Source organism: Staurois parvus, unplaced genomic scaffold (assembly GCF_062004578.1).
Source record: "Staurois parvus isolate SC_StPar_1 unplaced genomic scaffold, SC_StPar_1.0 ptg000204l, whole genome shotgun sequence".
NCBI lineage: Eukaryota > Metazoa > Chordata > Amphibia > Anura > Ranidae > Staurois > Staurois parvus.
Window position 1 is genome coordinate 597,376 of NW_028318000.1, and position 12,770 is coordinate 610,145.

The following is a 12,770-nucleotide window of genomic DNA, read 5'->3' on the forward strand; positions in this document are numbered from 1 at the left end:
GTTTGCTCAGTCCCTACATTATTGAACAAAAAAAAAGTCCATATTGAAGAAAAAAATTAAAAAGAGGACCACATATTCGTTATTAGAACAAGAAAATGATCAGTACAAATGGACTCCAGGATTAAATAAATTACTACAGTATACAATGGAATGAATATCATCAGATGCCTTTATCACGTTGCTGTTTGCAGCATAATAAGATTTCACTTTTAATACTTAATAAAATATTCAGATTCTTCAATACAAGAAAGGCAGGCCTCATTAAAATTACATGAGGACAAAACAGATTAATTGGCCAACAGAAACTGAACACTTCGTTCATTCATAAGTATGAACTTCACACAGACCTGGACATTCCCACCCAAAGTAATTTGAATAGTTAAAACACTATCTTACTCCTAGAGTTCACAAGTCCAAATGGGATGGACAACAGGATTACATAGACATACTTCAGTTATGGGCAGAGTGTCTGATCTTTGTACTGTGACACTGGGCACATTCTGAAAAGTTCATCTCCCGCCAAAAACCTTTGTTCAAGTAGAGTAGTGAAAAACTAGAACCAATCAGCTTTTTATTGCTTTCCGTTCTAAGTTTTCCCTCACTTCCTGCCTGGTAAAACCATTCTCAGTGGGACACAAAATCTCTCCAATGATGTACTTGACAGCAGTGAAACCTGACAGGTCTTAAGCCAGCCATAGATAGATTGAATCTGCTGAAGCAGCCGAGATTCGATCCATCTATGGGCAGGCTAGTTGTACTGAACTTGTTCCATCGATCGACATAGGTACAAGCAGCCTGTTGGATTTTTTACAAGCAATTACTGCCAATGGCCACAGCTGCTAGAAGTAATCATTGTGTTCCGCTAGCAGGAAGGGCTTTCCGCCGTCAGAACACAAGAAGGCTGTGGGAGGGATTCCTTCATCAATACAGTCACCCTTTCAACCCATGGTGTTAGGAAAAATTCATAATATATAGCCCGCTTTAAATTCACTCAATATAAAATTTAAATAGGAACTTCAATCCCTGTAATGCCAGCCCCCCCCCCCCCCCCCCTCACTTGGGCTGTCATATCTGAAAGTATGAGACACTAAAAATATATAAATAAGTGAGCACTAAGATAATATATTATAACAGCGGCTATGCACCAAAGGCACCATATAAGACCTTCAGATGAACAGAAATAAGGGGGGGGGGGTGCAGTGCTAATAGATGATAAATAAATAAATTCATATATAAATACATACAATAAAGTGACACTGTGCAAGTATATGTGCCACTAAATTATGTGGCCGGTATCGTGAAAAAGATGCACTATATCAAATAAAGATAAGTCCAAGGTGACAATGTGAGTGAGATCTCAGATGATCTTCAGACGTCCAATGACTAAAATCGTGGATGAGGTGAGAAAATATGGTATAGATTGCGCACTCACCAGATACGCAATCTTTATGCGCATTTATAACAGAAACATCAGATGTCCTCACATAGGTCTGGTCAGATCTGGTCATGTGTCCTCCACTGCCTCATGGTTCACACTCAGGATTCACATTTAGGGATGACCGCTCTGTGAATGTAGTTCGCTCCCGCAGGAGTTGCACAATCCATTGGTCCGCCACGGGAGCTGACTACATTCACAGAGCAGTCATCCCTAAATGTGAATCCTGAGTGTGAACCATGAGACAGTGGAGGACACATGACCAGATCTGACCAGACCTATGTGAGGACATCTGATGTTTCCCATGTTGTTTGCACTGAACTGATATCTTACACAAGGTTATCAGCTCTCCAACCTGCCTTCTGTGAACTACAGAACACATCCTGCCTATACAGTGGAGAGAAGAAGGGGAGGATGTGTTTATAGTCCAAGGCAAGAGAGCAGCCTAGGGTGACAACACTGTTCCTCTATAGTACAGCAAGTATGCGTTGTCACCATAAGACAGAAGTGTGGGGGAAAAGGATGAAAAAAGGAAACCAATGCAGCCACCAAATTTAAGGACTGGTAAGCTGCAATATATTACATTTTTGGTTTAGATACACTTAAAGTTGGGAAAATACTGTGTATGTTCTATATTTAATTTTCAGTGGCTCTAAATTCAGAGAGCTGTCAATTACCCAGCAGTCTCTGCTCATATGAAAACAATCCACAGCTAACTTCCTAGAAACTCTCCTTGGGTTGCAGGCTCACTCTACAAAGCTTTGCTCCAATTTTACAAATGGTTAAGAAAATTGAGAACAACAGTAATTTTCTGCAAAACAGACTGCAAAAGATTCCATAATCTGCAACTAAAGGAAAACTTTTTTTTAGTTTTTGGACAGAGTGGAGATGGATGAGAACCCCTGTCACGTTTTTATTGTGGATTTCCCCTCTCTATTTGTCCTGTTTACCATTACCATTGAAATTGTAAGTAAAAGAAAAATCCAAAATTTTGGGTTGTAGCCATAAAAGTAATAGAAGGGAAATCCAACAATGGGGACACTAGTTCTGATGGCCTCAGGGTTCCCAAGAAATTCCCTTAATTTCCAGGGATTTCCTCTCACTTCCGGTTTGGCTGAGGGAAAGGAAGTGAAGTGAAATCTCCCCAATGAGACAGATGGTGAAAAAAAAAAAATTGTGATGGGTTATAACCCTCCCTTGATCTATCCAAAATGAAAAAAAAAAAATTGCCTATAGTTCTACTTGAAGGTAAATATATTATAAAGGATCAACTGCAAATGGGCATATAACCACATTAAATGCAGACAGAAAGGACGCCTCACATTGTATAGCTTTGAAATACAAACACATTTCAATATGGATGGGTGAGGAATTTTAACAGATGCTGCCTACACACACCAATCTACAGTTTCATTAACAAAAAGTCTGATCAGTTCAAAATGCTTGTGACGCATTTTTTTATTCTATGTAAAAGAGGTCACAAAGTCCTATTAAAAACTACTTTGAGGCTTACCTGTATTTCTTCAAACAAAGAGGCCTGCTCCTGGTTATTTAATGTTGTAATGTGCTTTTGTAATTCAAGTTTGGTTTTAGATGGCGGCAGACCTAAGAAATAGAAATCAAAAACAAAGGTCACCTATAATAAACAGCCTGGACAAAATCTGACCTTGTAAGAACATATGGTTTTCAAGAACAGCACACCTTACTACAATCAAAAAATGCCTACTTTCTCCATTTTACAGCCCAAAATACTGACCTTGTAAAACACCCAAAATCACTATATACATACAGTTGTGTTCAAAATAATAGCAGTCAGACATCACTAACCTGATCAATCACTGTTTTTGGTAGAAATGAGATTTCTACATGGCAAATAATTTACTAGCAGGTGTAGTAGAGTAATAGAAATCCAACAGACCCAACAGTCATGACATGCATGCTGCTGATTCTATGTAATTGAATCACTAATTGAAAGGGGCATGTTCAAAATAATAGCAGTGTGGAGTTCTATTAGTGAGGTCATTCATTCTTTGAAAAACAGGTGGCAATTATTGCCCTTATTTAAGGAAGGAAGGCAGCAAATGTTGTACATGCTGGTTACAGTGCATTTCTCTCTGAAATTCTGAGGAAAATGGGTCGTTCCAGACATTATTCAAAAGAACAGCGTACCTTGATTAAAAAGTTGATTGGAGAGGGGAAAACATATAAAGAAGTGGAGAAAATTATAGGCTACTCAGCTAAAATGATCACAAATGCTTTAAAATGGCAACCAAAACCTGAAAGACGTGGAAGAAAGCGTAAAACTACCATTCGAATGGATAGAATAGCCAAAATGGCAAGGACTCAGCCAACAATCAGCTCCAGGAAGATCAAAGAAGGTCTAAAGTTACCTGTGAGTACTGTTACAATTAGAAGACGCCTATGTGAAGCCAAGCTATCTGCAAGAAGCCCCCGCAAAGTCCCACTGTTGAAAAAAAGACGTGCTGAAGAGGTTACAATTTGCCAAAGAGCACATTGACTGGCCTAAAGAGAAATGGCGCAACATTTTGTGGACTGATGAAAGTAAGATTGTTCTTTTTGGGTCTAGTGGCCGGAGACAGTTTGTCAGACGACCCCCAAACACTGAATTCAAGCCACAGTACACTGTGAAGACAGTGAAGCATGGTTGCGCAAGCATCATGATATGGGGATGTTTCTCATACTACGGTGTTGGGCCTATTTATCGCATAGCAGGGATCATGGATCAGTTTGAATACATCAGAATACTTGAAGAGGTCATGCTGCCTTATGCTGAAGAGGAAATGCCCTTGAAATGGGTGTTCCAACAAGACAACAACCCTAAACACACCAGTAAACGTGCAACATCTTGGTTCCAGACCAACAAGATGGATGTTATGGAGTGGTCAGCCCAATCCCCAGATCTTAATCCAATAGAAAACTTGTGGGGTGACATCAAAAATGCAGTTTCTGAGGGAAAACCAAGAAATAGAGAAGAACTGTGGAATGTAGTCCAATCATTCTGGGCTGGAATACCTGTTCACAGGTGCCAGAAGTTGGTTGACTCCATGCAACACAGATGTACAGCAGTTCTCAGAAACAGTGCTTATACAACTAAATATTCATTAAGTGATTCAAAGGAAAGCAAAATCTTCAAACATTTTTCAGTTTATATAGTGAATGTTTGAGTTTGTAAAGAAGAATACAAACACTGCTATTTTTTTGAACAGTCTAATATTCACTTTTCTTCAATTTGATTAGAGGAACAACACAAATTTGATCTATTTTTCTTCATGTTTTGATTTGGAATAGAATGTGTAGTGTTCCCAATGCGTTTGTGTGTATGGAAATAAAAGCTATTAGAAGGATTTTGAGCTTTATTCACTTTTTTCAACACACTGCTATTATTTTGAACACAACTGTACATACATACATACACTATATACATACCCTTGAAATGGGTGTACAAACAAGACAATGACCCCAAACACACCAGTAAACGTGCAACATCTTGGTTCCAGACCAACAAGATTGACGTTATAGAGTGGCCAGCCCAATCCCCGGATCTTAATCCAATAGAAAACTTGTGGGGTGACATCAAAAATGCAGTTTCTGAGGCAAAACCCAAGAAATAGAGAACTGTGGAATGTAGTCCAATCATCCTGGGCTGGAATACCTGTTCACAGGTGCCAGACGTTGGTTGACTCCATGCAACACAGATGTACAGCAGTTCTCAGAAACAGTGCTTATACAACTAAATATTAATTACCATATTTTTCGCTCCATAAGACACACCTGACCATAAGACGCGCCTAGGTTTTAGAGGAGAAAAACAAGAAAAAAATATTCTGAACCAATGGACTGCAGACACAGTACAGGGGATGACCAGAGACTGCGGACACAGTACAGGGGATGACCAGAGACTGCGGACACAGTACAGGGGATGACCAGAGACTGCGGACATAGGACAGGAGATGGCCAGAGACTGCGGACACAGTACAGGAGATGACCAGAGACTGCGGACACAGTACAGGAGATGACCAGAGACTGCGGACACAGTACAGGAGATGACCAGAGACTGCAGACATAGTACAGGGGATGACCAGAGACTGCAGACATAGTACGGGAGATGGCCAGAGACTGCAGACACAGTACAGGGGATGGCCAGAGACTGCGGACACAGTACAGGGGATGGCCAGAGACTGCGGACATAGTACAGGGAATGACCAGAGACTGCGGACATAGTACAGGGAATGACCAGAGACTGCAGACAGTGCAGGGGATGACCAGAGACTGCAGACAGTAAAGGAGATTACCAGAGACTGCAGACCTTTGGGGAGGGAAGAGGAACGGGTACCTGAATTTGACAGGTACCTGCTCCCACTTCCGCGGAGTTGTCCTTCTTTCTTCTTCCCGCGGCTGCTTCTGTGACAGCCAGGTGCCCACTGCGCATGCGCGAGAAGCGCTGCCCTTTGTGAATGGCCCGGAGCCTTCTGGGACCTGTCATGTGTCCCAGAAGACACCAGACCATTCACAAAGCGCAGCGCTTCTCGCGCATGCACAATGAGCACCAGGCTGTCACAGAAGGCGCCGCGGGAATACTGCAGCGCTGGCGCAAGGAACAGGTAAGGTCCTGCAGGAGAGAAGAGATGAGCGGCCGGCCCGATATTCTGACATGGTGGCGGCAGAAATACCGGACCAGCCGCTTTACATTCGCTCCATAAGACGCACTGACATTTTCCCCCCTTTTGGGGGGAAAAAAAGTGCGTCTTATGGAGTGAAAAATACGGTAAATGATTCAAAGGAAAGCAAAATCTTCAAACATTTTTCAGTTTATATAGTGAATGTTTGAGTTTGTAAAGAAGAATACAAACACTGCTATTTTTTGAACAGTCTAATATTCACTTTTCTTCAATTTTTTTTAGAGGAACAACACACATTTGATATATTTTTCTTCATGTTTTGATTTGGAATAGAATGTGTAGTGTTCCCAATGCATTTGTGTGTATGGAAATAAAAGCTATTAGAAGGATTTTGAGCTTTATTCACTTTTTTCAACACACTGCTATTATTTTGAACACAACTGTTTGTGTGTGCGTGTGTGTGTGTGTGTAGGCACTCACCCTCTATCTTCTCACAGAGTTTGTGCATGCACTGCATGGGGCATCCGTCACACAGAGGTGTTGCAGTCTTCGAGGTCTGGTGCACAGCAGCTACACTGAATGCTTGCTTCAGAGTCAACATAATTTCATCTACCTGCAGAAACAAGAGCGTTATCACTGAAAAGGCCATAACATGTTTTTCTTGGGAGTCCATGGAGAGACACAGGTAATTTTTAACCTTTGGGTTATACTGCCGCCTACAGGAGGATTGGACACTGGCAAACAACACAGTTCAGCCCAGGATATTCCCTCCTACCACCAGCATACCTCAGTTTTGTAGCAAAGCTATACAGAGAGCAGTGGACTCCCCCTTCCTGCAGAAAAGCTGAGAGACAAGCACTGCAATGGAACTCCCTCTTCCTGCAGAAAGTGCTGAGAGACAAGCACTGCAATGGAACTCCCTCTTCCTGCAGAAAGTGCTGAGAGACAAGCACTGCAATGGAACTCCCTCTTCCTGCAGAAAGTGCTGAGAGACAAGCACTGCAATGGAACTCCCTCTTCCTGCAGAAAGTGCTGAGACACAAGCACTGCAATGGAACTCCCTCTTCATGCAGAAAGTGCTGAGAGACAAGCACTGCAATGGAACTCCCTCTTCCTGCAGAAAGTGCTGAGACACAAGCACTGCAATGGAACTCCCTCTTCCTGCAGAAAGTGCTGAGAGACAAGCACTGCAATGGAACTCCCTCTTCCTGCAGAAAGTGCTGAGACACAAGCACTGCAATGGAACTCCCTCTTCCTGCAGAAAGTGCTGAGAGACAAGCACTGCAATGGAATTCCCTCTTCCTGCAGAAAGTGCTGAGAGACAAGCACAGCAATGGAATTTCCCCCCTTCCTGCAGATAGGTTTAGAGCAGTGTTTGGCTCTCAGCGCTATCAAAAGGCCATGTTTCAGCCAATTCTGCCTTGTTTAAGTGACTGTTGACCTTACACTCCCTGATAAAGACCTTTTGACAGAAGGTCTCTTGTAACTCCCCTGTCTATTTCCGGTGACTCTGAAATCTGAAACATTTATCTCTGTGCATCAAAACCCGTGTCTGCACCCATTAGAGGGACAATCCCCTCTATTCTCTCTCACAAGGTGGGATTCCTTTTACCATCAGTCCTGTAAGGAAAGTGTGTAAACTTGTGGCTTTATCCTACAAGGAGCCCTTCCGGCTTTACAATGGTAAAATGTGGTGTGGAGGCCTAGGACCTCCTTCTTGTCTAAAAGGTAGTTTCCACCTTTCACCTCAACCAGGACATAGTTCCTCTATTTGTCTGAATGGCTCCAGATCACCCAAGCAAATTTTCCTCCACTGTCGGGATATGGTTCCAGCCATGAGTAACTCATCTACTGCTTTTTTCGAAAAAGATTTGCTTTTTGTTATTCCTGATTGACACCAGAAGGGTGCTCTGGTTCCTCACTACATCTTTTCTAGGTGGCTCAGGCAAACCATCATCCAAGCCTAAGGTCTTATGATCTTAAGGATTGGGCTCCATCCTAAAGGTGAGCCCTACTAGATCTGTAAGTACTTTTGATTATCAAGCATCTGTTTCCCAGATATGCAAGGCTGTCACCTGGTCTTCTGTTTGCAAGCTCTCTACCAGGTGAAAGCTTTGGCCTCATCTGATGCCAGTTTCAGAAGTAGGCAGTCTCCAGTTTTCTGTTTTCTTGGGGGTTTTTTTTGTTTTTTTTACTTTGCAGGGTTGCCCACCGCCCAATACTTCCAGTGTCCCTCAATGAAAAAAAAAAAAAACAGAAAAGGACATTGTTACAATGACTCAGTTGATAAATGGTAGATGCAAATAAAGCTGTACCAGTAAAGAAGTAAATACTTATGCCATTGATCATCACACTGATCAAGGATGGATGGCTAGCCAAAGTCTGTACATAGAAACCTTCGAGAGCATCAATCTCCTGTGTCCCTTGTGATGCTCAGTGGTTCCTCCATTCTAACTAAATTCAACGGTCTCAGGGAGCTTATTGATCTGCCTTCCCTAGAGAGAATTTAACACAGGAGATCGGTAAAGGAGCAGAGCTCCCACTACCATGAGTCAATGCTTTGCTCCTCACTACCCTACAGGCTTTCCCAACTCTAATGATAGTAATGATCAGCAAAGAGATATGTACATGAAACTTTACATATGCCATATATAGTGTAGCTCTGGTGTGATCAAATGTATAATGACAACACTTGGTGCTTTTGTAATAAGTTCATCATGAACTTTCCCCACCCCATATAGGCAAAAACCTGTACATTAAGGTGATTAAAGCGTGCGCACTTCATATTAAAAAAAAAAAATGTACAGTGGGGCAAAAAAGTATTTAGTCAGCCACCAATTGTGCAAGTTCTCCCACTTAAAAAGATGAGAGAGGCCTGTAATTGGCATCATAGGTAGACCTCAACTATGAGAGACAAAATGAGAAAAAAAATCCAGACAATCACATTGGCTGATTTGGAAAGAATTTATTTGCAAATTATGGTGGAAAATAAGTATTTGGTCACCTACAAACAAGCAAGATTTCTGGCTCTCACAGACCTGTACCTTCTTCTTTAAGAGGCTCCTCTGTCCTGCACTCATTACCTGTATCAATGGCACCTGTTTGAACTTGTTATCAGTATAAAAGACACCTGTCCACAACCTCAAACAGTCACACTCCAAACTCCACTATGGTGAAGACCAAAGAGCTGTCGAAGGACACCAGAAACAAAATTGTAGACCTGCACCAGGCTGGGAAGACTGAATCTGCATTAGGCAAGCAGCTTGGTGTGAACAAATCAACTCTGGGAGCAATAATTAGAAAATGGAAGGCATACAAGACCACTGATAATCTCCCTCGATCTGGGGCTCCACGCAAGATCTCACCCCGTGGGGTCAAAATGATCACAAGAACGGTGAGCAAAAATCTCAGGACCACACGGGGGGACCTAGTAAATGACCTGCAGAGAGCTGGGACCAACGTAACAAAGGCTACCATCAGTAACACACTACGCCGCCAGGGACTCAGATCCTGCAGTGCCAGACATGTCCCCCTGCTTAAGCCAGTACATGTCCGGGCCCGTCTGAAGTTTGCAAGAGAGAATTTGGATGATCCAGAAGAGGATTGGGAGAATGTCATATGGTCAGACGAAACAAAAATAGAACTGTTTGGTAGAAACACAACTTGTTGTGTTTGGAGGAGAGAGAATGCTGAGTTGCATCCAAAGAACATCATACCTACTGTGAAGCATGGGGGTGGCAACATCATGCTTTGGGACTGTTTCTCCGCAAAGGGACCAGGACGACTGATCCATGTACAGGACAGAATGAATGGGGCCATGTATCGTGAGATTTTGAGTGCAAACCTCCTTCCATCAGCAAGGGCATTGAAGATGAAACGTGGCTGGGTCTTCCAACATGACAATGATCCCAAACATACCACCCGGGCAACAAAGGAGTGGCTTCGTAAGAAGCAATTCAAGGTCCTGGAGTGGCCTAGCCAGTCTCCAGATCTCAACCCCATAGAAAACCTTTGGAGGGAGTTGAAAGTCCGTGTTGCCAAGCGACAGCCCCAAAACATCACTGCTCTAGAGGAGATCTGCATGGAGGAATGGGCCAACATAACAGCAACAGTGTGTGCCAACCTTGTGAAGACTTACAGGAAACGTTTGACCTCTGTCATTGCCAACAAAGGATATATAACAAAGTATTGAGATGAACTTTTGATATTGACCAAATACTTATTTTCCACCATAATTTGCAAATAAATTCTTTCCAAATCAGCCAATGTGATTGTCTGGATTTTTTTTCTCATTTTGTCTCTCATAGTTGAGGTCTACCTATGATGCCAATTACAGGCCTCTCTCATCTTTTTAAGTGGGAGAACTTGCATAATTGGTGGCTGACTAAATACGTTTTTGCCCCACTGTATTCTTGTAGGCAGATCGGTCCTGGATATCTAGCACCTATAGAAAATTGATAACAAACAACTCTGTCAATAGAACTTTGACATAGCCCTAGATATTATGCAGACTACTGGAGAAAATAGTGATAAAATCCAATCTCTTTTTGCAGTAAACAGCCTGCTGAAGGTGAAACAAAGGACCATACACTGTTTGGTAAACAGAAAATGTACAATGTATTTTTTTTCTTAAGGTCTTAAAAAAAAAAAAAAAAGAAAAAAAAAAGAAAAAAAAAAAAGACTTCTATATGCCCTCTTGGCTAGATTGTGACTAACCTAGGAGAACATTATATGGAATGCAATATGCATATAATAAAATACGTACCAATGCTTCATTTGTGCATTGAAACACATAGCATACAAATTGACAGCCTCCATTTTTTAAAGGCTCCCTGCAGATGAAACCAAAGTGATCCACGTGCTGTATTCCCTAAACAGAAACAAGAATTCAAAGCATGAGAGATAGCAGAAATCAATCACAGAGCAAAACTGAGCACTATATATAATCCCAACAAAGTTCTACCATTGCCTCTCGGGGGATCAGGAAGGAATTGTTCTCCCTGCAGGAGCAAATTGGATCATGCTTTGCTGGTTTTTTTGCCGTCCTCTGGATCAACTGTGGGTATAGGATTATAACTTTTTTTTTTTTTTTTAATGGTTGAACTGGATGGACGTTTGTCTTTTCAGCCAGACTAACTATGTAAGGTCATCATCTAAAGCACGCACATATAGTCTAAATTCTAGAAGATGTGTATTGTTTTTATAAAAAAAAGAGAAAAGAGATGGGAGGCTTAGCTCTTGGGACTTTATGTAGAATAGACACTTTGGTTGCTGTGGCAGCACAGAGAGGTACAGGATCCGTAGGAGGAGTTCAGTCCTTTGCTGCTGAATACTGAGATGGGGAAAGGGGGGGGGGTGGAGACAAGGAGGGTGCAGCAGCTGCAGGAAAGGTGCAAGGGCACATGAAAAATGGCATGGTGGGCCTTGTGTTTGATGCATGTGGAATACGTGGAAGTAAAAATCGTCCAGCTCAGAGGGAACTGGCCAAATTTTGGTATGGGTGTACTGCTGTCTGAAAGAAGCCAGTTGTTAGACAAGAGTCTCTTGAACAAATGGTTGTATTGGAAAACCAACATTCAATCAGTGCTTGCAGCCAATGGATGAAGAGCTTATTTGTGTATTCTGGTGGGAAAAGGGGGGAGTTATAGTGCCAGCTGTCAGAATAAAAAGACACAGTGAGAGAGATCTCTGAATCAACGTCGCTTATGTTGATGTGGGGATCTGCTTGGCTGTTTCTTACTTCCCCAATAACCATATATTGATTGGTTTGCACAAAAGTTATAGCGTCTACAAACTATTGTATACATACTGGAATTTTTTTTTTTTATACTAGTAATGGCGATGATCAGCGACTTACAGCGGGACCGCGATATTGCAACAGACAATCAGACACTAACTGGCACTTTGTGGGAACCAGCGACATTAATACAGTGCTAAACATATGCACTAGGAAGGGGTTAAACATCTATGGTGAGCAAGGGGTTAACTGTGTGTCTAGCCATGTGTAATGTTTACTATTCTGTTTTCACTAGGTACTGTGCTAAATTCTATAGCACACTGCCACTGACAGGACACAGCTCTGCCTTGCTTACATAGGCAGAGCTGTGTTCTGTCAGTCTCCTAGATGACTGGCACGTGTTGGCGCTTATCGGACCAGTTTCCTCGTGGCTCATTCTCTTTGGAGCGAAATCCTGATCCGGGGGGGGGGGGGGGTCTGAGTTGTTCCAAGTACCTTCCACTTCTTAATAATACACTTCACTGTGCCTGTCCACAACTTTAACCCGCAGATCTTTTTGACAGTGCCTTGCCATCCACAGTTGATTGTTTGCGTCAGTTGCCTCATCAAGGACTGAAATTCTCCAGGAAAGTTCTTTTCATGCCAAGCTAATCAAAATGACCACATCTAAATCACAGTTGAAAGCCAAATGGCTTTGTGTGAGTGGAGTGTGTTAAGTTAGTTTTCAATTCAGGGGGGGGGTTGGTCATTTTTCCAACTCGGCGATTCTGTTTTTGTTTTTTTTTTCCTGACATGTTGATGTTATATCTTTCACTCGGATGTTATAAGGTGCACTGAGTAAATACAGCTGGATAAAACAAAAAACTGTGTGTCTTAATTTCATACTACAAAAGCAACAAATGGTGATTATTTTAAAAGGGGGCAATTCTCTTCTGTACCCACTGTACAGTAAATAAAC

General features: G+C 42.1%; 1 protein-coding gene across 6 annotated transcripts in view; it reads right to left on the reverse strand.

Moving 5' to 3' along the window:
* Positions 1–12,770, reverse strand: part of TBC1D1 (TBC1 domain family member 1) — a 286,650-nt gene that overhangs the window by 138,626 nt on the left and 135,254 nt on the right. For all 6 annotated transcript variants that reach the window (XM_089678369.1, XM_089678373.1, XM_089678372.1 and 3 more), the window contains exons 5-7: positions 10,841–10,945; positions 6,556–6,688; positions 2,949–3,040 (exon numbers count right to left, since the gene is read on the reverse strand). In XM_089678369.1, the coding sequence (XP_089534495.1) occupies positions 2,949–3,040; positions 6,556–6,688; positions 10,841–10,945 (330 nt within the window). The remainder of the gene's footprint in view (positions 1–2,948; positions 3,041–6,555; positions 6,689–10,840; positions 10,946–12,770) is intronic.